Source organism: Phocoena sinus, chromosome 3 (genome assembly GCF_008692025.1).
Source record: "Phocoena sinus isolate mPhoSin1 chromosome 3, mPhoSin1.pri, whole genome shotgun sequence".
Taxonomy (NCBI): Eukaryota; Metazoa; Chordata; class Mammalia; order Artiodactyla; family Phocoenidae; genus Phocoena; species Phocoena sinus.
The window spans coordinates 19,833,907-19,861,482 of record NC_045765.1 but is presented as its reverse complement, the minus strand read 5'-3'; the positions used below and the strand labels follow the sequence as shown (position 1 = coordinate 19,861,482).

At 39.7% G+C, this 27,576-nt stretch overlaps 1 protein-coding gene across 5 annotated transcripts in view; it reads right to left on the bottom strand.

Annotated features, from left to right (window-relative positions):
* Window positions 1-612: 612 nt before the first annotated feature.
* Window positions 613-27,576, bottom strand: part of UIMC1 (ubiquitin interaction motif containing 1) — a 137,831-nt gene continuing 110,867 nt past the window's right edge. For 4 of the 5 annotated variants that reach the window (XM_032626466.1, XM_032626464.1, XM_032626469.1 and 1 more), the window contains 5 exons: window positions 6,455-6,539; window positions 4,179-4,350; window positions 2,731-2,794; window positions 1,605-1,647; window positions 613-1,085 (listed from right to left, as the gene is read on the bottom strand). In XM_032626466.1, coding sequence (XP_032482357.1) covers window positions 875-1,085; window positions 1,605-1,647; window positions 2,731-2,794; window positions 4,179-4,350; window positions 6,455-6,539 — 575 coding nt within the window. In that variant the 3' untranslated portion in view covers window positions 613-874. The remainder of the gene's footprint in view (window positions 1,086-1,604; window positions 1,648-2,730; window positions 2,795-4,178; window positions 4,351-6,454; window positions 6,540-27,576) is intronic. The other variant, XM_032626468.1, reaches the window with a different exon arrangement.

The window sequence follows — 27,576 nt, the reverse complement described above, 5'->3', positions numbered from 1 at the left end:
TGCCTATGCACTGAGGATAGACCACATCTCTGCTCTTCACTGGAAGGTCCTGGGTAATGTGGTTGAGAATGTGCACTCCTCTACTAATGAACTGAAATAGAAGTTATTTCCTGTTGCTGCTATGACCTCTGATGGCAAGAGAACTAATCTCAGTTTTAGCAGATGAATATGCAAGGCATCCCCACTGGTTAATCTAGGAAGAAAAAGTAATTGTATAGGAACTAATAACTTAAGAGTTCACTTACAAACTCCTGGCAAGAATTGTCAGACATATCCCTCAAAGGTCCTATGCTCTGGCTGAGAATTCTTAACTGGGTGAGGCAGCAAGATGAGATGACAAGTCACTGAATGTTAAGGACAGCAGAACAGAAGTAGAATTCAATGCCCTGGCATCTTCCAGAATGATGTCAGAGAAAGTCAAGAGTAACCACACAGTGTTCAGAACTGTGCACTACACATTTTGTGAATATAGGCAGTATGTCAGAGACCAGTAATGGAATTCATTCCGAAACATGCAATTTATGAGTCTGAGAACTAGCTCCCCCATAATTAAAATATCCCTCCCCTAAGCCCAGAGAAAAAAAAGAAAATCTCCATCTTATTGAAATAAAATTTCATACAAACATAGATAAATATATTTAAATTTTCTTTTTAACCATAAGTGAATTCAAACAGACTGTTATAAAACAGGATACTACACACAGTTGTCTGTATAGCTTATAGAAAACATAAAAACCAGAACACTGAGTGGGTGCTGGTGGTAGAAACTGCAGGGCCAAAACTTGCATAACAATGAACTGGAGACCACTAAGGCTTAATGAACATGGCCCACCCCTATTGCTAATGGTTTTGTCAACCTTTAGACCCTAGAAATTCAGGATTTCCTCCTTCTTCCTCTGCCTGCTTTGGTCCGTGTCCGGCTACTTGACCGGACAGTAAGCTGCTTTTTAAAGTCCACTAAGCAATCTGTGGTTTCTGAAATAGAAACAAAAGACTTGATGGGAGACTCATTTAAGTCGAGATGTGCAGGGGAACTCTGCATCTCTCTGCTGCAACCTGCCTCTTCTACCCCTGGTGAAGGCACCCTAGAGAGAAGGAGAAAAAAATCAGAATTCAATATACACCTACTAATAAGCACTAAGTATGTGTACCAGGGGTATTTACATATACTATTAGTTCATGTACTCTTTGGAATAATCCAATCAGATAAGTACTATCATTTCCCTTTCACAGATGAGGACACTGGGTAAATCACATACCCAAAGCCACACAGTTGGGCAGTAAAGAAATGAGGATTCAGACCCAAATTCCCAAGCTGCTTGAATTTTAAGTCAGAAGACAAGGGTTGGGTGGGGATAGAGAGGCAAAGAGGAGTAAGACAGCTTTTCCTCTGCTTGTTCTGACACCATGAATGAACTTGAGGTAGTTATCCAATTCTCAGCCCAGATATATGGCAGGCACAGAGTTATACAGAGAGCAGTCACACAGTTCCACAGTTTTCTACTTCAACAGTTTGAATATCACACTATACACAGAACATAGGACCAGGGTTGTACTTTTCTAGAACTGCTGTCAGCCACACTTCAATGCACACCCCAATTCACCTGAAGGCTCTTGTTTCTGAAAACTTGGTCTTTATCTCTGCATCTGTGATAGGACAGAAAAAGTAATAATGTTGTTAGTGGTGTTGTAATCATAACACTTTTCACTGATCGTGTGCTTCCTATGTTCTGGGCACTGCTTGCTCTTCATCAGGCTTATCCAGGTAGCTCAGATCCCCAATCCCCAGACCAATGGAATGTGAGCATTAGCATCCAACAGGCTTACCTGCAAAAGTACAGAGGTAAACACTTTTGAATGAATAACCACTGAATAAATCTACTTCAAATCTGGACTTGAGGAACAAGGAGTTGCCAAGGGAAATCTGCTACCTGAAGAGATTCACAACCTGCTGACCTAAAGGCAGCAGGCTATGGGGCTCAGAGAGGCTGCCTTTTTTAGTCATCAGAAGGCACAACAGATTTGCTTGTTGGGAATGAACTATTAGAACTAGATGGGAAGCAAATCTCACCAGACCTAAGCAAAAGTTCCTCTTCCACCTACATCTAGTAAATTTTAACAATAGCAACTATTACCAACAACAACAGTAATAATAGCAGCTAACATTTATCAAGAACCTACTTACGTCAGGGAATATGTGTGGAGCTTTACTAGATATAATCCTTTCAATCTATGAAGTTGGTATTACTAACTCTATGCAATGCTCTTAAACAATCCACTCTACTCCTCCTTAAATATTAGGCACAGAGACAGAATTACTTCCTACAGTCCCTCAGGAACAGAGGTTGAGACACTATGCTAAAGGTAACATGAATGATGCACAAAACATTAGGAGATGACAGTAATGACTAGTTTTCAATGCCTATTCCTTTAGGAGGTACTTAGGGCTTGTACCACATTCCGCTCTGATTTGGAAATGTTTTTTCCCCAGTTCAAAAGGCAAGTAGAAAGTTCAAGCTTTATAGAGGCTGAAACAAAACACATGATAAATAAGACAGAGCATTTCATCTTCCTTAGGGAGAGATGACCTAGACCAAGTCTCAAAGGCTGGCTGACTGGGTCAAATGTACAACCACATAACTCTAGCAAAAAGTCAGGGGAGTTGGTAGTGGCTATTTTTACTAGAAGGCCTCAGACAGAAGCTCAGAAAACTGGTCCTGGGATCCTCACCTGTAGTCTTGTACTCAGACTGTTCCAAGAGACTAAGGAGTCGGCCTTCACTGAAGCCTTTTTCCTGTGACAGAAAAATAGATGAAAGGGTTACACAGAGAGTCTAAAATACAACTTCCTTAGCCCAGATCACACCTATCTCCAGGAGAGAAGAGGTGTAGGGGTACAGCTGTAGGAAAGTCTTTTGCTTTCTAATAAACGAGGGTACACAGTAAAAAAGCAAATATGATTAAAAGAATACGTCTTTATGCCAAGAATATATCTAAGAATGGATACCAGAGTCAAGGCAAATTATTCCACCAAGATCGTATTAGAGAACAGTAACCTTTGACCTATGATAGATTTGGAGAGATTTAAAATAGAAAATAACAGTTTCAAATTAGCTTCTAGAGGCAGCGATGACAGAGAAAAAACTAGCTCTATGGTATAAGCACATACCCGTAAGCCCTAACTCCAAATTACCACCTAAACATCACCCCATTCATATAAGGAAAAGATAATTCCCCCTGATTCTTCATACTTTTCTTCATATTTTTTTTTCATCATGACAGATAATGGCTTCTCCATCTTAGTGTTCAGTGACTGCTATGTCAGTAAGCCTTGGACATGGAGCTGCTGCTTTATCTTTGATCTCTAAGCCAAGACTTGCTCTTCCTGATCTCTAATCACAAAGCCCAGAAAGCACATCTTCCCAGTGACCAGGACCACATGCTACAGTTTCCTAATAAGTCTAGGCACATGAGGTGTTCAACAGAGTTGACTGTATGTTCCTGGCAGTGGGTATACAACTGGATATACTTTCTGGAAAGTAATCTGGCAGTATGTTTCAAGAGATTTTAATGTTTATACCCACTGCCCTAAGAGCTCCACTTCAGGAAATCTATTCTAAGGAAATAATCAGCGGTACAAAGACTGATTAATGTTTTAAACACAGCGTTATAATACAGAAAAACTGGAAAACAATCTGAACGTCCAATAATATGAGAACGGTTAATTGACTGTCTGATAAAAACATTAAGAGTAATTTAAAAAACAGTTTAAAAATAAACCCAGGAAGGTGTTTATGTTACAATTGTAAGTGTATATATACATATGCACATACAAGTATACGTATGTACACATATGTGTATATGTACATATATAATATGGTGTCAATTACATTAAAATGCATTAAAAAAAGACTAGAAAAAAAACAGGCCAAAATACTAGAAGATGTCATCTTTGAGTAACTAACTTATGGATGATAATTTCGCTATTCTTCATACTTTTTTTTGAACTTCCCATATTTTCTACAATGAGTATATATTACTTTTTAATTAAAAGAATAATTTAAAAAAGCACAAATCCTATTTCAAGATAAACAGAAGAAGAAGGAAGGAGGGAGGAAAAAAGCCCAGAACAGAACTGTGGAGGGTTAGGTAACCTTTCCTAAAACACTCCACACATACCTTTGGGTTCCTCAGCCGTTGTGGACGCTTCCCCTCCACAGTTGAGCATACTCTATCACTCTCTTCAGGCCCATCTCCTTGGTCACCTCTTGCAAGCTGGAGACAGGACTCTACATGACACTGATACTCTCTGAATGGGACTAGGGATTTACAGAGATAACACTTCTCATTCCTAGCCAATCAGAAGAAAGAGAGAAAAGGCAGTTTTAAGATTTGCTTTTGCCTCTGTGCTCCTAGATATGTCACAAATTGTGTTTTTATGTCTTAAAGTTATTCCGTGAAGAAGACATGTCAACCAAAGCAGATTCGCTCAGCAGGATTGCCAATAAAACTAACCCAATGCCAATCAAAAGGACTGAGTGATTAGTGGTTTTCCCTGGCTGTTTCTCTTACCCTGCTGTTGTGGCAGTGGGATGATAATGAAATCAGCTCTTCTAACTATCTCAAACAATGCTAATTGCTCTCCAGACTTCAGTCAAACTCTTCTCAAATTAAGTATAATCGTTTCCTTCAAAGGGAAGTTAAAATTTAGACAGAAAAGGGAACACCAAGAGCGTTAAATCAAAATGACATTTTTACCATGGTAGATGAACTTGTCTGATTAGTGTATCAAGTCCGTCTATATGCTGACTTCCTTAATTCTACAACCTGCAACATCCACTAGGAAGTTACTAAAACCATGTGGTTCTGCCAGAGGCTTTTGCACAACTTCATATATAGTTATTTTTATCTTTTTATAATCGTAGAGTTTGTGGAAAGAGAGGAAATTGTGTCCCTGAGGTAAGGTTTATTAGGCATCAGTAAAAATGGAATCACTGGAGACAAAGGAAGAAAATGAACATTTATGAAGTATTTTCTCTGTGGTGAGAACTGGTACAAGGCCCTTTAAACACAATTTCTCAATTAATTGGTGGGCCCTATTAGGAAGGTACTATTCTCCTTGAAGTCCTATAGCTAATAACTGTCAGAAGCCAGGTCTGCCTGACTCAAAATCATCTTAGTTTTAAGAAGCTAAAGAAAACTTTCCAAAGCTTCTACTTCTGGCCGTTGCTATTCGGTTACTACAGAAAGATTTAGATTGCCTTTAAGGAAAAATTTCTCTGGAAGGGTCTTTAAAATAGGAGAAATAAGTCTCTCAAGTAATTAATCATTAGAGAGAATACAAGTAAAACTCTGACTTATGAGAAAAGCTACACTAGTGTACCTTTCAAGGTTTATTAATTAATGTAAAAAGCATTTATTAACCCCCTACTACATAAGAGACAGCAGCACTGTAAGAAGAAGCGTTAAGTTTTTGAGTCAGGTAGACTTTGCCAGTTCTGGCCACATGATCTTAACCAGTTACGTATAATTTCTCTTCAGTTTCTATATCTATTTCTAAAAAAGAAAGAATACTACCTTATCAGCTATTGTGATAGTTACAAAGTAAATAAACCACCCAGCACAGTGGCTGGCACATAATATTAAGAGCTCAACAAACAGGTATTATTGTTATTGCTGTCTCACACACATTTTATTAGATGCCGGGGATATAAACATGAATGAAGACAAGTATCTGCCTTCAAGTAACTCACAGACTAGCCATGGAGACAGAAATGTCAAAAAAGAAAGGAAAAAAATTACTGCAATAGTGTGATGAATACAGTTCTAGAAAAATGACTGCATGACAGAAGGATTCCAAAAGGAGCAAGTGGAGCTCTGCTCAACTCGATTAGGGAAGGCAGCCATGAAATTTAGGATCTAAGATCAGATCTGTGTTTCAAAGATAAATGTTTCTAATGACTAACTGCTCTAATGTATTGTTGGTGATGTCTTTACTTTCAGGAGGCAGCACTTATACCTGACCCACCCCTTGCCCCTGCCTCCCTTTGTAATGAATGTGCTTTCTTAGTCAAGCTGCAACCCACAACCCAAGGAAGTCTTCAATATTGCCCAACTTCTTGCAACTCAACTTCTGTACCATTACATTGCAAAATAGCACACTGCTTCCCCAAAGCACCAAACACCAATATGCAAATTCAAAGAAAACAGAAAGCTAAGAGCAATGTGGAAGTGGAGTGGGTGGCAGGGTCTTTTCAGAGTAACAAAAAGGGATAGAGAGGCCACCCACTTATGCTGACATAAACTGGGAATATGAAAAAGAAATACAGGCATTAAAGCAACAAAGTGATTGCCAGGCCGAAGAAACCCAGGGTAAGAGAGAAATTGGTCTCTTATTCGGTCTAAGTGATGGTATGCGTTAATAAGCAAGAGCTCCATAAACACAGTATACCTACTTGTCAATGTCTAGGGAAATCTGAGCAGCTGTCCCACTCTCACTCTTGCTCTTTCTCTTAGTCTCTTTTTGTCTCCGAGTCAACACTGTCAACAACAAAAAAAAGAAACAAAACAAAAAAGAAAAACTGTTAGTTGGCAGTAGACTCTAAATATAAAAGACAAAATGTACTCGAAGAAGAAAAGTTTAAAATCCTATTCCACTGGGAGAGGTGACTGTCTGGGAAACCTCTGCCTTTCTAGTACAGAGAATATTACTTGCATAATATGGACTGAAACTGCCAGCAGCAAGATATTCCCATATTTGCTAATGAGATCTATTTTTCCTCTACTTGCCATTAGATCTAAAGATCTAGTCCACACCAAGAAAGGTTTTTGTGTACTATCCTAACTTGCAGCACTAGGGAGAAGGATTTATACTTTCCCATTGAAAACTCTGTCTTTGTGACACATATACTCCAATAAGATGCTTTATGATATATAGCAATGACAGCTAAATCTGAGTGCCCACATTAGCTCCAATCTTTACAAAACTGAAAAGTGTTCCATTTACAAGTGAGAAAATGAGAGCTCAGAACAGTTAACACAACCAGTCTTTTCCACTACAATAGGACCACCTCCTAATTCTAGTGGGTATAGAAAACTTTAGTCCAAGTGGCATACAAATACTTTTCTCATAGCAAAAGGTGTCTGTTTATCAAATCACACTCTCTTAAAGGGTCTTGGAAGTTAATTAACCAACTGTTTTCCAGTCTTCATTCCTTGGAGTTAACAAGAAGAACTGTGACCATCTCACTTCAAATATTGCCTTTGTCCCTCCTGACACTTGACATCCCCATGACAGAGAATTTAGAAAGCTTATCAGTTCACAAAATAATTTAGGTTGTGAAGCATTTACCTAGACCAGGGGTTAGCAAAATTTTTCTGTACAGGACCAGGCAGTAACTATTTTAGACTTGGAAGGCGATATGTCACATCGCCTTAACTGTCAAAACTACTCAACTCTGCATTATAGCAGGAAGACAGCCATAGGCAACATTATAAATAACTGGGTGTGGTATGTTCCAATAAAACTTTATAAAATCAGATGTCTAACTACATTTGACTCCTGGCTGGCCATAGTTTACCTATCCTCCTAGTCCAACCTCCCACTCATATAAATGCCTCTATAAGCAACCTTGACAAGTGATTAAACAGTCTCAACTATATCCATTCACTGAGGAGAATTCACTTCCTCCTAGGTAAACCCATTCTACCGCTACACAACAATTCTGGCTTAATCTGCATTTACTGGGGGCTGTATGAATAAGTTTACCCCCTTTTCCACAAGTCAGCTCTTTGAACACTTAACAAGCTACATTACAATCTTGGTTTTACTCAGTTGGCTGACCCACTAAAATGTAACCACCTTCAAAACAGGTACTATATCTAGTCATTAAGCCAATCACTAATAAGACTTGGACTGCAGAACCTTTGAGGGCCTAGGGTAGCTCTAATCCTTTTAATGATCCTCTGGAGATTGGTATTATTATTCTGCCCTATTTTAAACATATGAAAACAAACTCAAAGGAATTGACTTTGCCAAGCTATCACAACTAGTCAGAAGAACCTAGAACAGTCTAGATCTGTCTGATTCCTATACCCATGTTTTACCTTCCTAGTTAATCTCCTCTACATACACACCAATTTGTCAGTCTTCTATGTGTGGCACCTCAAAATGGACCCAATATTCCAACAAGCAGTCTGACCAGTAAAGAGAACACAAGAACCACAAGCTGCTTTGTCTGGACTCATATTCTACTAATTCAGCCAAGGCTGTGTTTACTTTATTGACAATCCTGGTATTCTACTGGCTTAAACTGAGCGTAAAGGCAATTAAGATCTATCCCCTATCCTTCCAAATCGTCTTCAAAAATGTTATCAAGACAGGTCTCCTAATTCTTTACTTGGGTAACTAAGTTGTTGGGTATGTTTCCCCTTTAACAGGACTTTATATTTATCCCTATTCTTTTCAGTTGAACATTCCAGTCAGTTGAGATCATGTGAAGTCTTGATTCTGTCATCTGATGTTATTAGCTCTCCCAGCTTTGTGTCATCTGCATATATGACAAGCATGCTTTCTACATGTTCATCCAAGTCACTGGGGAAAAATGACTGTTAAAGATACGGCCAAGGACACAGAAAACTGTGGCATGTTACCAGAGAAGCCTGTCTTCCCCTAGTCCAAATTTCCTTTAAATACTTAATCAAGCAAGTATTTATTGATAATCTTCAATGTGTAAGTTTGGGGAGATATAGGAAATTATGAGGCATGGTTCTTACTCTTAAGGAGCTTACAGTTTACTAAGGGAGACAGCACATACATTCAAATAACTATAATACAAGGTGTAAAGAGATACATATAATAAAACATGATCATACACAGAAGCAACTATTAATAATGTCTTATCTCTAGGGAGGATGACAGGGACACCTGGGGACTGGAAGAGGAGGCAGGCATATTTTTCACTATATAGTTTTCTGTACTACTGAATTAAAAATTAAAAGGGCGGGCTTCCCTGGTGGCGCAGTGGTTGAGAGTCCGCCTGCCGATGCAGGGGACACGGGTTTGTGCCCCAGTCCGGGAAGATTCCACATGCCACGGAGCGGCTGGGCCCGTGAGCCATGGCCGCTGAGCCTGCGTGTACGGAGCCTGTGCTCCGCAACGGGAGAGGCCACAACAGTGAGAGGCCCGCGTATCACACAGACACACACAAAAAATTAAAAGGCCTAGTATTTACCTGAAGAAAATAAAACGCTAATTCGAAAAGATATATGTGCCACAAGTTCATTGCAGCATTATTTACAATAGCCAAGATATGGAAGCAACCTAAGTATCCATCAACAGATGAATGGATAAATAAGAGATGATATATATATATATATATGTATATATATATATATATATATATATACACACACACACACACACACACATATACATATATATATACACACACACAAACACACACGCACAATGGAATATTACTCAGGCATAAAAAAAGAAATCTTGCCATTTGCAACAACATAGATGAACCTAGAGGGTATTATACAAAGTGAAATAAGTCAGACATAGACAAATACTATATGATTTCACTTATATGTGGAATATAAAAAGTGAAACAAATGAACAAACATAACAAAACAGAAAGAGTTGTAAATACGGAGAACAAACAGGTAGTTGCCAGGGAGGTGGGGGGTGGCGGCTATGGGGGGAGGAGAGAGATAGGTGAAGGAGATTAAGAAGCACAAACTTCCAGTTAAAAAATAAATGAATCACGGGTATGAAAAAAAAAAATTCAAAGGGAGAAAAAGAGATCAGGTTACAGCAAGGTCTTAGGCACAAGTTAGAGTAGATGATCTATTTCTAAGGTTCCCTCCAACCCAGAGATTTTATAAATAAAGTACTGCAGGAGAAAAACATCCTGGACATAGTTGTATAACCACCTTCAAAATCCACCTCCTATTCTATCAGCCAGCCCACATTTCTCCATCTTATGTACAAGGACTTTATGAGAGATTTTATCAAGTGCCTTGCTGAAATCAATTCTTAAAATGTTTGCATCTCTGATTACAGAAACCTCTAAGGTTTTTTTTTTTTCCCTCTCTCTGTCTTTCTATTTATTACCCATCTTGACTACCAAGGATTTTTCTCAAAAGAAATACTTGGAAACCACTCCACAAACAGGGCTGGAAAAGGAATTAATTGCTTATAGCACTTTATATATACCTCTGCACCTAGCACATTTCTGTTATTTGTTTATATGTCAGTCTCCTTTCTACATCACACACCTTCTGAATTCAGAGATTCTGGGTTTTGTCTTGATCTCTTCACCATCCCCAGCAGAGTCTAGCATAGATTAGATGCTAATAAGTACTTGTCAATTTAAATCATAGCAATGGATTCACAGGAAAAAGGGGCTCTTGTTTTATGAGAACATTCTCTGTGCCAGGGACTTAAAAAACATAATCTCTAATCCTTACAATGGTCCTGGCAAGGCATATATCGCTAACTCTATTTTACAGACGATGAAATAAACTGACCAAGATCACAAAGCTAAAATAACAAAGAAACATGGCACCAGAAGTGCAATATGAGCTTTACTTTAAAGTAATATATGTTCTTCTATAAGAGCAGGCTGCTCTCCTGGGAAATAAGAGGGTAAAGGGAAAGAGAAAAAGAGGGAAGAGAGAAAGTGATAAGTGCTAAGTGGGCAGGCGGAAAAGAGACTTGGCAGATGGCTGAGACTTATATGCTAATTCTATTATTAAATGTTATGATCAGAGCAGACTGGACTGGCCCCTGCAGCTACATTTTTCCTTTAAAAACTACTGCCCCTACAAAGAAGAAAGGTGTAAGTTGCTCTAAAGGAGTCTGCTACTCTGGTTTATGAGTGTTGAGAGAGCCATTTTAACTAAGCTGCAGGCAGAGAATTTAGTATGAAACTTAAATACAAAAACTTAATTGCTGGTGACAACAGCCAAAGATTTCAAAAGGGAACAATGGAGTCTGAAGACAACTACCAGGAAAGCAACTACCTGGGCAAGGTATGCAAAACAGAAAGGAGGAACATCACTGAGAGCTGAGAGAGCCACCTATAAACCTACGACCATTAACTCAGGCCTTTATATACCACTGGATGGAAAATGCCCTAAGGAACTGCACTTAGGACTTGGCTTGGCACTGTTAAGATACAAAGAAGCAGTGGCACACAGTTGAATAATGTGCACCAACTTTACAGCTGGACAAAATGGTCTCCAGGCTAGGACTCGACTAGCTGTGTTCCCTTAGGCAAGTTAATTAAGCTCTCTATCAGGTGACTTAACCACAAAATGACATGATAATAGCATCTATCTTCATGGGTTTTGGTAAGGATCACATCAAATAATCCAAATAAGTTGTAAGAGTGTTCAGCCCACAGAAAGCACTCAGATTATCATTAGTTGTTTATTATTATATAATTCTCATTATTAGTCTTCCAAATTTATTTCTTAGTCTTAGCCAAAGATTTAAGCCCATCTTTAGAACACACCTACCAGCCTGTCTATAATTTGCATTAGGTCTTAGTCTTAAGTGGTTCCCATACTAATTTGTACAAACAAAATGAACAATAACCAAAGCATTACAGAACAATTACCAATACTATGTAAACATCAGCACACACTTATTTCCAAAACCCTAAGCAGACAAGCAATCAAAAATAAAAACATATGGCCTTGAACTGTAAACAGTGAAGACAATGGCTCCCTGAGTTAAGTGAAAATTATATATACAAAGAAGAGAGATTTGGCAGCATGACAGTGGTTACTCTCAGTTTGTCTCCCTCAACCTCAAAACCACATCAGCAGAAAATAATGGGAGGCCACAGAGTTGTTTACGTTCCTGCTAAGACCACCAATCCTCCAGCTTAGCACTTTCTCAGTGGGATGTTAGGGGAAAAAGGGAAGGCCTCCTCCACCTGCATGTTGTCTGCCTCAATGCTGCCAGTCTTCCCTACGAGAGTAGTCCCAACAAAAAGGCCATCAACAGAACTAACCATTATCTACCATTCTGACACATGTGGCTATTTAAATTTAAAACTTAATTAGAATTAAATGTAATTTATTTATTTTTCTTTTTTTTAATAAATTTATTTTTTTCTTGGCTGCATTGGGTCTTCATTGCTGCACGTGGGCTTTCTCTACTTGTGGTGAGCGGGGGCTACTCTTCATTGCGGTGCACGGGCTTCTCACTGAGGTGGCTTCTCTTGTTGCGGAGCACGGGCTCTAGGTGCACAGGCTTCAGTAGTTGTGGCTTACGGGTTCTACAGTGCAGGCTCAGTAGTTGTGGCACACAGGCTTAGCTGCTCCGTGGCATGTGGGATCTTCCCGAACCAGGGCTCGAACCCGTGTCCCCTGCATTGGCAGGTGGACTCTTAACCACTGCACCACCAGGGAAGCCCCCTAAATGTAATTTAAAATTCAGCTCTTCATCACATGAATTATACATTTCAAGCGTTCAATAGCCACATGTGACTAGTGGCTACCATGTTTGAGTCTACTAATAAAGAACATTTCTGTCACTGCAGACAGTTCCACTGACTAGCACTGTGGAGATAAACAGGACTAATTCTATCTTGCCTTAAATCTGTTTACCTTGGACACCCCCAAGAAATTCAAGCTCCCCATAGCTTCTCTCACCACCTAGATTCTCATCCCACGACTCTAATCCGTCATCTGGGGGCACTTTTCTAGTATGACTCAGTCTCCCACTCCTGCGCTCAAAATGGCTCTGCCCTCTGGAATTAGGGTCAGTGATCAAAAAAATCCTCAATATTCTTAACCCTCTCTGTGGAATTTCTCTTCATCTTCTTGCTCGAACTGAAAGATGGCTGTCCTCTGAGCATACTGCTTCTCCTTGTACCTTCTCAGGTACTGGCTGTTTCTTCTTCCTTACAACACAATACCACTGACCTGGAGGTGGGGTAAATATCCTCTTACTCCTCGTTGTTGCTTCCAGACTACTGGAAAACCTGGTTTGAAGCACAGACCATTCTGCTACGCCTGCTGCTCCACCTTGAAGAAGTCATCTACTATCCTCCTGGTCACCCAGCCCATCCCTTTTCCTGGCTATTCGTTGAAACTTTTAACATATCACTTGCTGTCTTTCTTTTTGCCAGTCTTGCCATCATTCTTGGTGATTTTAATATGTACATATTAGACTGAAGAATATGAAAGTTGCAGTTTCTGTAGTTCAACCTAAGCTATGATTCATTCAGTATCTGTCCTCTCACTTCCTTTACCTTTTTGCTATCAGCTCCCATGGATCATACCATCTCAGCCTTTCTCAAGTGGGATTTCTGAGAGAGAAGTAAGCCTAATGTCCTCAGGCATCCACTGTATGTAATGCATTAACCTCTGTCCTCCGCATCTAGAACAGTACCAACCAGTTATGTACCATCCTCGGGAGAAGTAAGGAAAACATTCGATTCGTTTTCTGTGTTCTGTGGTTCCAGTGAGGAACCCTGACTGACCCTGTCAATAATAATCATGCCACTTCCAACATCACCACCACCTATCTTTTCCAACTCACTCCTTCTAATACCCTAACTCCAATAATCCTTCAGTCCCACTAGGACGTCTAATTCCAGGCTATCACCTTTTCACTGTCCATCATCCTGTCATGTCCTCACTTTCCTTCTTACCTAACTTAGATCTCATGGTTATTCTACCAACCATTCCCCTGAACATTTTCTCAACTTATTTCTAATTTCTATTGTACTCCCTAGCAAAACCCAATTTTGGTTAAATCCAATTCTCCACCTATTATGTGCCCCTACCTAAGCAGCACAATAGTGCTGACGGTGCTCACAATATATTTAAGACCAAAAACCTTAAGCGGCCCCTCAATACAGCCTAGCAATCCTAATATGTCTCCATAGTCAGTTTATTGTTCTACTCTCCCAGAGATTGTTTCACATCTTCTCTGCTATCTTCAAACTTTCAATATCCATCCTGACTCTGCTGTCACTATTCTTTTTTGTTTCAATATAATACCTTTATTGAGATAAAGTTACATATTATATAATTCACTGAATTACAGTTCATGGCTCTTAGTTTATTCTTAGTATATTCACAGAGTTGTGCAACTATCACCACTACCAATTTTATAACATTTTCATTAACTAAAAAAGAAACAGGTTCCCATTAGCAGTCATTCTCCTTTTCCCCCCAGGATCCCAGCCCTAGGCAACCACTAATCTGCTTTCTGTCTCTATGTGTTTGCCTATTCTGGGCGTGTCTTATAAATGGAATCATACAATATGTGGGCTTTTGTGACTGACTTCTTTCACTTAACATATGTTTTCATCTATATCGTAGCATGTGACAGTACTTCATTCCTTTTTTTCTCATAGCAGCTGCACCATTTTACATTCCCACCAACAGTGTACCTGGGTTCCAATTTCTCCACATTTTTACCAACATTTGTTATTTTCATTTTTTTAATAGCCATTCTAGTGGGGATGAAGTGGTATCTCATAGTTTTGACTCACATTTCCTTAATGATTAACTATGTTGATCATCTTTTCATGTGCTTGCTGGCAATTTGTATATATTCTTAGAGAAAACGTCTACGCAAGTGTTTTGTTTTAACTGAGTCCTTTTTTGTTGTTGAGTGGTAAGAATTTTGTATATGTTCTGAAATCTAGACTTTTATCAGATATATGATTTATAAATATTTTCTCCCATTCTGTAGGTTTTCTTTTCACTTTCTTGATAGTGTTCTTTGATGCACAACAGTTTAAATTTTGATGGAGTCCAATTTATCTATTTTTTTCTTTCGTTGCTTGTGCTTTTGGTGTCATATCTAAGAATCCACTGCCAAATCTAAAGCCATGAATATTTACCCCTAGGGACTTCCCTGGCGGTCCAGCAATTAATACTCTCTGCTTCCAATGCAGGGGATGCGGGTTCGATCCCAGGTCAGGAAACTAACATCCCACATGCCGCACGGTGTGGCCAAATAAATAAATAAATAAAATTCACAAAGGAAGTGTTAAAAAAAAAAAAATTTACCCCTAAGACAGTTTTATAGTTTTAGTACTTACATTTACGTCTTCAATATATTTTTTGTATATGGTGTGAGGCAGGTGTTCAATTTGAAATACTCTTGAAATAAAAAGACCCTATATGCCTCATTCAGTAAACAAATTCTTATTCTCTCAGGTACTAGACTTAATAACCTTATTCTACTAGTGATAGCTTCTAACTAAAAAATCCTAATGACTATGTTGATACTTCCTAAGTATAAGCAACCCTAAAAAAGGCACGCATCACTAGGTCCAACGAACAGATGAAAAAATAAAGGCTCAGAGGCTTCAATCCTGTAAATACCTGGGGTAAGATATGATTCCAAGTCTGTTAGACTCCAAAGCCAGTACCACAATACCAAACTGCCCTCTTTGTTGCAGAGAAGCCACACAAGCGCCCTGTCCCTACTCAAGTTGTAGCAATTTCTTTTCAAGGTTAGAGATAACCTTGCTTTCTCAAGAAGGTACACTTGAATGTTGAGCTCTTGACCTTAGTCTTTACTGCTGCTATAGCTGACCCCTGCATTTGAAGTGTTAGCCTGGTTTCCTCAACACTTTTCCATAGAAGGCAAAAGTACTCATATAAAAATATGCTTGGGGCTTCCCTGGTGACGCAGTGGTTAAGAATCTGCCTGCCAATGCAGGGGACACAGGTTCGAGCCCTAGTCCAGGAAGATCCCACATGCCGCAGAGCAACTAAGCCTGTGCACCACAACTACTGAGCCCGCCTGCTGCAACCACTGAAGGCCGCATGCCTAGAGCCCATGCTCCACAACAAGAGAAGCCACAGCAATAAGAAGCCCACGCACTGCAATGAAGAGCAGCCCCTGCTCGCCTCAACTAGAGAAAGCCCACGTTCAGCAATGAAGACCCAACATAGCCAAAAATAAATAAATTAAAAAAAAAAAAAGCTTGGCAGTGCCCCCACCACCCTGAGACTTCAAGGAAAGAATTAATACTGAGAAAAATCCTTAAACCATAAACTCCTACTTAGGATATAGAAATAAAGGGTTTACAACCATTATATTTTTATGAACAAAATTCCTCAATCTATGAGGCACTGAATAATTTAGAGACCTTAGAAAAACAGTCACTTGTCTAGCTCCTACTAATACTTGTGCATAATATTTATAGCACAATCTTTTCCTTTAACAGCTGGCATTTTTATTTAAGCAGTTTGACAATATATATATAGAATTTTTAAATAATTCATATTTTCTGACCCATGAATTAAAATTTAGAAATCTATTCTGAGGGAATCATCTGCATTTAGACAAGATCATAAGACAAAGATATTTTATCAAAGCATTATTTATAATAATGAAAATTTTAAACAACCCAGTGTTCAAATACAGAATGAAATACTATGCAGAAATTCAAAATAAAGACTGAAAGGAAATACACCAAAATGTTAACTGTAATTGGGGTAGGGGAATTAGGCGGGTGGTTATTTTTGGATGATTATCTTTCTATGTTGCAATTTTTTTCAATGAGCATAGACTAGTCTTACAATTTAAAAAATTATTTTAATATTGAGAGACACCCCTAATGAAATAACAGATCTGGGCAATGATCATCAATGACTATTAGCTGAAAGCTGGGCTTTCTGATGGATGGATTAGGCTGATCCCACTAGTCAATCTTAACACCATAAAAGAAAGACAACCAGACAGTATGTTTCTCACAATCTGATGCAGTATGAAATACATAATACCACCTATGAGCTACTCTTTTGTCAAAAAAAAAAAAATCTAAACTGAATCTGATCAAGCCTCATATCAAAATAGAAGTTTCCAGGGGCTTCCCTGGTGGTGGCGCAGTGGTTGAGAGTCCACCTGCCGATGCAGGGGACACGGGTTCGTGCCCCGGTCCGGGAAGATCCCACATGCCGCAGAGCGGCTGGGTCCGTGAGCCATGGCCGCTGAGCCTGTGCGTCCAGAGCCTGTGATCTGCAATGGGAGAGGCCACAACAGTGAGAGACCCACGTACCGGAAAAAAAAAAAAAAAAAAAAATAGAAGTTTCCAGAAATTATAGTTTAGAACAGGAGACCATGGGCAGCGGAGTCGAGATGGTGGAGTAAGAGGACGCAGAGTTCACGTTTCCTCACAACTAGGGCACCTACCAGGTGCTGGTGGGGGACCCTGGACACCTAAGAGGATGGGAGGAACCCCTGTGTGACCAGGTAGGATGTGGTAGGGAGAGGGGGTAGAAGTGGAGGTCAGACGGGGCTGGTGTTCCTGAGGGGCAGCTGAAGGAGGGGAGGGGTCCCCGTGTCCGGAGGAGCCCACTCATGTGAAGGGAACAGCAGGGACAGGGAGAGACCTTTGGGGTATCAGAGAACTCAGCCAGCATTTCCCCTCCCCACTCAGGCCCCAGCGAGCCTGCTGGGATCCTGGGCCTGAACCTCTGCCCTCTGGGGACCCCTCCGGCCATGCTGAGCCTAAGCCCCGTCCCCGCCACCCCCCAGGGCCTTTTCCAGTTGTGCAGGTCCTGAGCCTAGACCCCGCATCTCCCACCAAGGCCTTTTCTGGCTGCACAGGTCCTAAGCCTAAGCCCCCTCCCCCGCAACCCCCAATGCAAAGGCCTTTTCTGGCTTTTTTTTTTTTGCTGTTGTGGTTCTGTTATGCCTTGTTATTTCATTTATATATATTTTTCTAATATATTTTTTATTTTTCTAGTTTTACTTTATTTTTTATTCTTTGTTATTGTTCTACTCCTTTTTGTTTGTTGCCTTTTTTTTTTTTTTCCATGTGGCTTGCAGGATCCTGGCTCCCAGGCCAGGGGTCAGGCCTGAGCTTCTGTGGTGGAAGCACCAAGTCCAACTGCTGGACTAACAAGAGAACCTCAGAACCCAGGGAATACTAATCGGTGTGAGGTCTCCTGGAGTTCCTCATCTCAGTACCAAGACCCGGCTCTACCCAACTGCCTGCAAACTCCAGTGCTGGACGCCTCAGGCCAAACAACCAGCAAGACAGGAACAGAGTCACGCCCATCAAAAATAAAAAAGAAAGAGACAACAAAAAAATACGTTACAGATGAAGGAATAAGGTAAAAACCTACGAGACCAAATTAATGAAGAGGAAATACTCAACCTACCTGAAAAAGAATTAAGAGTCATGATAGTAAAGATGATCCAAAATCTCAGAAATAGAATGGAGGCATGGATCAAGAAAACACAAGAAATGTTTAACAAGAACCTAGAAGAAATAAAGAACAAACAGTGATGGGGACTTCCCTGGTGGCGCAGTGGTTGGGACTTCGCCTGCCAACGCAGGGGACATGGGTTTGAGCCCTGGTCCGGGAAGATCCCACATGCCACAGAGCAACTAAGCTCATGCACCACAACTACTGAGCGTGAGCTCTGGAGCCCATGAGCCACCACTACTGAGCCCAAGTGCCACAACTACTGAAGCCCGCATGCCTAGAGCTCGTGCTCTGCAACAAGAGAAGCCACCACAATAAGAAGCCTGCGCACCACAATGAAGAATAGCCCTCACTCGCCACAACTAGAGAAAGCCTGTGTGCAGCAACGAAGACCCAATGCAACGAAAAATAAAAAAATAAATTTAAAAAGAACAAACAGTGATAAATAACACAATAACTGAAATGGAAAATACACTAGGAGGAATCGACAGCAGAATAACTGAAACAGAAGAACAAATAAGTGAGCTGAAGATAGAATGGTGTAAATAATTGCCAAGGAGCAGAATAAAGAAAAAACAATGAAAAGAAATGAGGACAGTCTCAGAGACCTCTGGGACAACATTAAACACACCAACATTCGAACTATAGGGTCCCAGAAGCCGAAGAGAAAGAGAAAGGGTCTGAGAAAATATTTGAAGAGATTATAGTTGAAAACATCCCTATCATGGGAAAAGAAATAGTCACTCAAGTCCAGGAAGTGCAGCGAGCCCCAAACAGGATAAACCCAAGGAGAAAAACACCAAGACACATATTAATCAAACTAACAACAATTAGGTTCAAAGAAAAAATATTAAAAGCAGCAAGGAAAAAGCAACAAATAACATACAAGGAAATCACCATAAGGTTATCAGCTGATTTTTCATCAGAAACTCTGAGGGCCACAAGGGAGTGGCAGGATGTATTTAAAGTGATGAAAGGAAAAAACCTACAACCAAATACCAACATTACTCTACCCAGCAAGGATCTCATTCAGATTTGATGGAGAAATAAAAAGCTTTAAAAAGCTAAGAGAATTCAGCACCACCAAATCAGCTTTACAACAAATGCTAAAGGAACTTCTATAGGTGGGAAACACAAGAGAAGAAAAAGACTCACGAAAACAAACCCCCAAAAATTAAGAAAACGGTAACAGAAACATACATCTACATAATTATCTTCAGTGTAAATGGATTAAATGCTCCAACCAAGACACAGGCTCGCTGAATGGACACAAAAACAAAACCCATATGTATGCTGTCTACAAGAGACCCACTTCAGACATAGGGACACATACAGACTGCAAGTGAAGGGATAGAAAAAGATATTCCATGCAAATGGACATCAAAAGAAAGCTGGAGTAGCAATACTCAACCCAGATAAAATAGACTTTAAAATAAAGACTGTTACAAGAAATAAGGAAGGACACTACATAATGATCAAGGGATCAATCAGAAGAAGATGTAACAATTATAAAGATTTATGCAGCCAACATAGGAGCACCTCAACACATAAGGCAAATACTAACGGCCATAAAAGGGGAAATCAATAGTAACACAATAATAGTGGGGGACTTTAACACCCCACTTACACCAATGGATAGATCACCCAGACAGAAAATAAATAAGGAAACACAAGCTTTAAATGACACAATAGTCCAGATAGATTTAATTGATATTTATAGGACATTCCACCCATAAACGACAGAATACACTTTCATCTCAAGTGCACATGGAACATTCTCCAGGACAGATCACATCTTAGGTCACAAATCCAGCCTTGGAAAATTTAAGACAACTGAAATTGTATCAAGCATCTTTTCCAACCACAAGGCTATGAGATTAGAAATCAATTACAGGAGGGCTTCCCTGGTGGCACAGTGGTTGGGAATCCACCTGCCAATGCAGGGGACACGGGTTCAAGTCCTGGTCCGGAAAGGTCCCACATGCTGAGGAGCAACTAAGCCCGTGTGCCACAACTACTGAGCCTGCACTCTAAGGCCTGCATGCCACAACTACTGAAGCCTGTGTGCCTAGAGCCCATGCTCCACAACAAGAGAAGCCACTACAATGAGAAGCCTGTGCACCACAAAGAAGAGTGGGCCCTCGCTCATGGCAACTAAAGAAAGCCCGCACACAGCAACAAAGACTCAATACAGCCAAATATAAATAAATTAAAATAAATAAGTTTAAAAGAAAACAATACCAAGGGCATTTAAAAGAAAAATCAGGGCTTCCCTGGTGGTGCAGTGGTTAAGAGTCCACCTGCCGATGCAGGGGACACGGGTTCATGCCCTGGTCTGAGAGGATCCCACATGCCGCGGAGCGGCTGGGCCCGTGAGCCATGGCCGCTGAGCCTGCACGTCTGGAGCCTGTGCTCCACAACGGGAGACGACGCAGCAGTGAGAGGCCTGTGTACTGCAAGAAAAAAAGAAAAATCAATTACAGGAAAAACACTATAAAAAACACAAACACATGAAGGCTAAACAATACACTAATAAACAACCAAGGTATCACTGAAGAAATCAAAGAGGAAATCAAAAAACACACAGAAACAAATGACAACAAAAACACGACAACACTAAACCTATGGGACACAGCAAAAGCAGTTCTAAGAGGGAAGTTTATAGCAATTCAATCTCACCTCAAGAAACAAGAAAAATCTCAAATAAACAATCTAACCTTATAGCTAAAGCAACTAGAGAAAGAGGAACAAAAAACCCCAAAGTTAGTAGAAGGAAAGAAATCATAAAGGTCAGAGCAGAAATAAATAAAATAGAAATGAAGAAAACAACAGCAAAGATCAATAAAATTGGTTCTTTGAAAAGATAAATTGATAAACATTTAGCCAGACTCATCAAGAAAAAAGGGAGAGGACTCAAATCAATAAAATTAGAAATGAAAAAGGAGACATTACAACTGGTACCACAGAAGTACAAAGGATCATAAGAGACTACTACAAGCAACTATATGCCAATAAAAATGGACAACCTGGGGCTTCCCTGGTGGCGCAGTGGTTGGGAGTCCGCCTGCCGATGCAGGGGACACAAGTTCGTGCCCCGGTCCGGGAGGATCCCACGTGCCGCGGAGCGGCTGGGCCCATGAGCCATGGCTGCTGAGCCTGCGCGTCCGGAGCCTGTGCTCCGCAACGGGAGAGGCCACAGCAGTGAGAGGCTCACGTACCACAAAAAAAAAAAAAAAAAAAAAAAATGGACAACCTGGAAGAAACAGACATATTCTTGGAAAGGTAACAACTTTCCAAGACTGAACCAGGAAGAATTAGAAAATATAAACAGACCAATCACAAGTAATGAAATTGAAACTGTAATTAAAAATTTTCCAGCAAACCAAAGTCCAGGACCAGATGGCTTCACAGGCCAATTCTATCAAACATTTAGAGAAGAGCTAACACCTATCCTTCTCAAACTCTTCCAAAAAAATTGCAGAGGGAGGAACACTCCCAAACACATTCTACGAGGCCACCATCACCCTGATACCAAAGCCAGACAAAGATATCACAAGAAAATTACAGACCAGTATCACTGATAAACACAGATGCAAAAATCCTGAACAAAATATTAGCAAACAGAATCCAACAGCACATTAAAAGGATCATACACCATGATCAAGTGGGGTTCACCCCAGGAATAAAAGGATTCTTCAATATACACAAATCAATCAATGTGATAAACCATATTAATGAATTGAAGGAGAAAGCCCATATGATCATCCCAATAGATGCAAGAAAAGCTTTTGACAAAATTCAATACCGATTTATGATAAAAACTCTCCAGAAAGTGGGCACAGAGAGAACCTACCTCAACATAATAAAAGCCATATACGACAAACACATAGCAAACATCATTCTCAATGGTGAAAAACTGAAAGCATTTCCTCTAAGATCAGGAACAAGATAAGGATGTCCACTCTCACCACATTATTCAACATAGTATTGGAAGTCCTAGCCAAGGCAATCAGAGAAGAAAAAGGAATAAAAAGAACCCAAATTGAAAAAGAAGTAAAACTGTCACTGTCTGCAGATGACATGATACTATACTTAGAAAATCCTAAAGATGCCACCAGAAAACTACCAAATCACTGAATTTGGTAAAGTTGTAGGATACGAAATTAATGCACAGAAGTCTCTTGCATTCCTATACACTAACAATGACGGATCAGAAGGAGAAATTAAGGAAACAATCCCATTTACCAATGCAACAAAAAGAATAAAACACCTAGGAATAAACCCACTTAAGGAGGCAAAAGACCTATACTCAGAAAACTATAAAACACTGATAAAAGAGATCAAAGATGACACAAACACATGGAGAGATATACCATATTCTTGGATTGGAAGAATCAATATTGTGAAAATGACTATACTACCCAAAGCAATCTACAGATTCAATGCAATCCCTATCAAATTACCAATGGCATTTTTCACAGAATTAGAACAAAAAATTTTACAATCTGTATGGAAACACAAAAGGCCCCGAATAGCCAAAACAATCTTGAGAAAGAAAAACAGAGCTGGAGGAATCAGGCTCCCTGACTTCAGACTATACTACAAAGCTGCAGTAATCAAGACAGTATGGTACTAGCACAAAAATAGAAATATAGATCAACAGTACAGGATAGAAAGCCCAGAGATAAACCTACAGACCTATGGTCACCAAATCTATGAGAAAGGAGGCAAGAATATACAGTGGAGGGACTTCCTTAGTGGGGCAGTGGTTAAGAATCCACCTGTGAATGCAGGGGACACAGGTGTGATCCCTGGTCTGGGAAGATCCCACATGCCGCGGAGCAACTAAGCCTGTGAGCTACAACTACTGAGCCTGTGCTCTAGAGCCTGTGAACCACAACTACCGAGGCCATGAGCCACAACTACTGAAGCCCACATGCCTAGAGCCCGTGTTCCACAACAAGAGATGACACTGCAATAAGAAGCCCGCGCACAGCAATGAAGAGTAGAGAAAGCCCATGCGCAGCAACAAAGACCCAATGTACCAAAAATAAATAAATCAATTAATTTTTAAAAAATATTTTTTAAAAAAGAATATACAGTGGAGAAAAGACAGTCTCTTCAATAAGTGTTATTGGGATAACTGGACAGCTACATGCAAAAGAATGAAATTAGAACACACCCTAACACCATACAGAAAAGTAAACTCAAAATGGACTGAAGATCTAAATGCAAGCCCAGACACTATAAAACTCTTAGAGGAAAACATATGAGAAACACTCTTTGACATAAATCACAAGATCTTTCTTGACCCACCTCCTAATGAAAATAAAAACAAAAATAAACAAATGGGACCTAATCAAACTTAAAAGCTTTTGCACAGCAAAGGAAACCATAAACAAGACAAAAAAGACAACCCTCAGAATGGGAGAAAATATTTGCAAACGAAGCAACGGACAAAGGATTAATCTCCAAGTTATACAAACAGCTCATGCAGCTCAATATCAAAAAAAAGCAAAGAACCCAGTCAAAAAATGGGCAGAAGACCTAAATAGACATTTCTCCAAAGAAGACATACAGGTGGCCAACAAATACATGAAAAGATGTTCAACATCCCTAATTATTAGAGAAATGCAAATCAAAACTACAATGAGGTATCACTTCACACTGGTCAGAATGGCCATCAACAGAAAATCTACAAACAATAAATACTGGAGAGGGTGTGGAGAAAAGGGAACCCTCTTACACTGTTGGTGGGAATGTAAATTGATACAGCCACTGTGAAGAGCAGTACGGATATTCCTTAAAAAACTAAAAATAGAACTACCATATAACCCAGCAATCCCACTCCTGGGCATATACCCTCAGAAAACTGTAATTCAAAGAGACACCTGTAGGGGCTTCCCTGGTGGTGCAGTGGCTAAGAATCTGCCTGCCAATGCAAGGGACACAGGTTTGAGTCCTGGTCTGGGAAGATCCCACATGCCGCGGAGCAACTAAGCCCATGTGCCACAACTACTGAGCCTGTGCTCTAGAGCCCGTGCTCTAGAGCCCGCAAGCCACAACTACTGAGCCCGCGTGCCTAGAGCCTGTGCTCCACAACGAGAGAAGTCACCACAATGAGAAGCCCACGCACTGCAACAAAGAGTAGCCCCCACTCACTGCAACTAGAGAAAACTCGCGTGCTGCAACGAAGACCTAAACACAGCCAAATATAAATAAATAAATTAAATTAAAAAAAAGAAAGACACATGTATCCCAATGTTCACTGCAGCACTATTTACAATAGCCAGGATATGGAACAAACCTAAATGTCCATCAACAGATGAATAAAGAAGATGTGGTACATATATACAATGGAATATTACTCAGCCATAAAAGGAATGAAATTGGGTCATTTGTAGAGATATGGATGGACCTAGAGTCTGTCATACAGAGTGAAGTTAAGTCAGAAAGAGAAAAACATATCATATATTAATGCATATATGTGGAATCTAGAAAAATAGCACAGATGAACCTATTTGTAGGGCAGGAATAGAGATGTAGATGTAGAGAACAGATGTGTGGACACAGGGTTGGATGGAAGGGGAGGGTGGGATGAATTGGGAGATTAGGTTTGACATAAATACACTACCATGTGTAAAATAGATAGCTAGTGGGAACCTGTGTTATAGCACAGGGAGCTCAGCTCAGTGCTGTATGATGACCTAGATGGGTGGGATTGAGGGGGGTGGGGTGGGAGGGAGGTTCAAAAGGGAGGGGATATATGTATACATATAGCTGATTCACTTCATTGTACAGCAGAAACGAACACAACATTGTAAAGCAATTATACACACACAAAAAAAAAAACAAACCGAACAGAAGACCATGCCAAAGATAGAATAGGGATACAATCAGCAAAATTCAGGAGGGAAATTCTGAAAGACAAAAAGCCAATCTTTTAACAAATAAACTATAAAGAAAACGAAGAGATAAGGATAACAGATTAAAAGAAACTTGAAAGACTTCAACCAAATGTAACACATAAACCTTGTTTGGACCCTGATTTGAACAAACCATTAAGAAAGAAATTATGATATGACTGGGGAAAGAGAGATGCTGACTGGTGTGACAATGGTACTGTGGCTGTATTTTTTAAAAAATAGTCCTTATCTTTTAATATTACAATATTTAATAATATGCCTGAAAATTGCTTCAAAAAATCTAGTGGGAGGTGGATGTGAGGAATGTTATACATTAAAAAAGACTGGTCATATGTTGGTAATTGCTGAAGCTGGAAAACAGGTTCATAGGGATTCATTATACTGTTAAACAATAAAAATAAAAAACAGTCTCAAAACAAACCTGCTGTTCAAAGCTAACTACAGGCAACATCACAGATATTGTGGGTTCAGTTCCAAACAAGTGCAATGAAGCAAATATCGTGATAAAGTGAGTCACACAAATTTTCTGGTTTCCCAATGCATATGAAGGTTATATCTACACTATACTGTAATCTTTTTTTTTTTTTTTTTTGCGGCACACAGGCCTCTCACTGTTGTGGCCTCTCCCATTGCGGAGCACAGGCTCCGGACACGCAGGCTCAGCGACCATGGCTCACGGGCCTAGCCGCTCCGCGGCATGTGGGATCTTCCCAGACTGGGGCACGAACCCATGTCCCCTGCATCAGCAGGCAGACTCTCAACCACTGCGCCACCAGGGAAGCCCTGTAATCTTTTTTTTTTTTTTTTTAATTTATATTGGTGTATAGTTGATTTACAGTGTTGTGTTACTTTCAGGTGTACAGCAAAGTGAATCAGTTATACATATATCCACTCTTTTTTAGATTCTTTTCCCATATAGGCCATTACAGAGTACTGAGTAGAGTTTCCTGTGCTATACAGTAGGTACTTAGTATACTATAGTTTTTTAAGCATGCAACAGCATTATGTCTAAAAAAAAAATGTACATAGCTTAATTAAAAATACTTTATTGCTGAAAAATGCTAACCATCATCTGAGTCTTCAGTGAGTTATAGTAGTAACATCAAGGATCACTGATCACAGATCACCATAACAAATACAAGAATGAAAATCTTTGAAATATTGCCAAGAATTACCAAAATGTGAAACAGAGACATGAAGTGAGCAAAGGCTATTGGAAAAATGGTGCTGATAGACTTGCTCGACAAAGGATTACCACACATATTTAATTTGTAGAAAAACATAATAAAACATAGTGCAACGAAACAAGGTATGCGTGTAAATAAAACCAAAAAAGTAAGGAAAAGATACACATCAAACTGTTAACAGTGGCTTGAACTGGACCAAATCATGGGTGAGTTTTTTCTGAGTAAAATTTTCCAATGTAAGAAACCAATGTTACCTCAATTAAAAAAAATTTTTTTCCCACTTAAATCTTCTACAATGAAGATGTACTGCTTAAAAAAAAATTGTTAGAAGGCAAAATAGCATAATGATTAAGAATGGAACCTGTGGATAAATGGTAAAATTCTAGGACTGAAGCAGGAAAAGTCACAGCAACCTCACAACTTCTTGTACTAAAAAGTAAGGAAGTGCTCAAAAAACTGACGGGCACATGACAAAAAGTTACAGAAGACACCTGAAGGGACTTTCACCAGTCAAATTTGGACAACAAAATGACTACTAGAAAGAATGAATTATGACACATTAAATTTTAAAAAATGAATCCATACCACATTAAAAAAATTAATGGGAAAGGGAAAAGTTTCTTTCTACAGAAGAATGTCAGCTAATTAATGCAGAAGAATGGCAGGAATACAAAAATCACCATTTACTACAATAACCACAATTAATTTAAGCAAGACTCACCAATGGATGCTAAAACCATGGGTGAATGCCTGTTAGGGAACAGGATGTTCATACAGCCTTAAAGTATTACCCCACAGATGACATACTGATTACAAAGGGAAAAGGTACATTTGCAGAAGGAAATCTGGTAGACATTACCTTAGAGGATCAAATTTAACAACCCCAATAGCACAAACTGATATCATTTGCCCCCTGATGTGATGTGTTACGGATTGAATTATCTGTGTTCCCCCAACACTCATATGTTGAAATCCTAACCTCCAGTGTGATGGTATTAGAATATGGGCCTTTGGGTAGTGATTAGGTCGAGAGGGTCTGCCTTCATGAATGGGATTAGCGCCATTATAAGGGACTGAAGAGGCCAGAGCTCTTTCCTTCCACTACATGAGGACACAGCAAGATGTCAGAAGTCTGCAACCCAGAAGAGGGCTATCACCAGAACCCAACCATGCTGGCATCCTGATCACAGACTTACAGACTCCAAAACTGTGAGAAATAAATTTCCATTGTTTATAAGCCACTCAATCTATGGTACT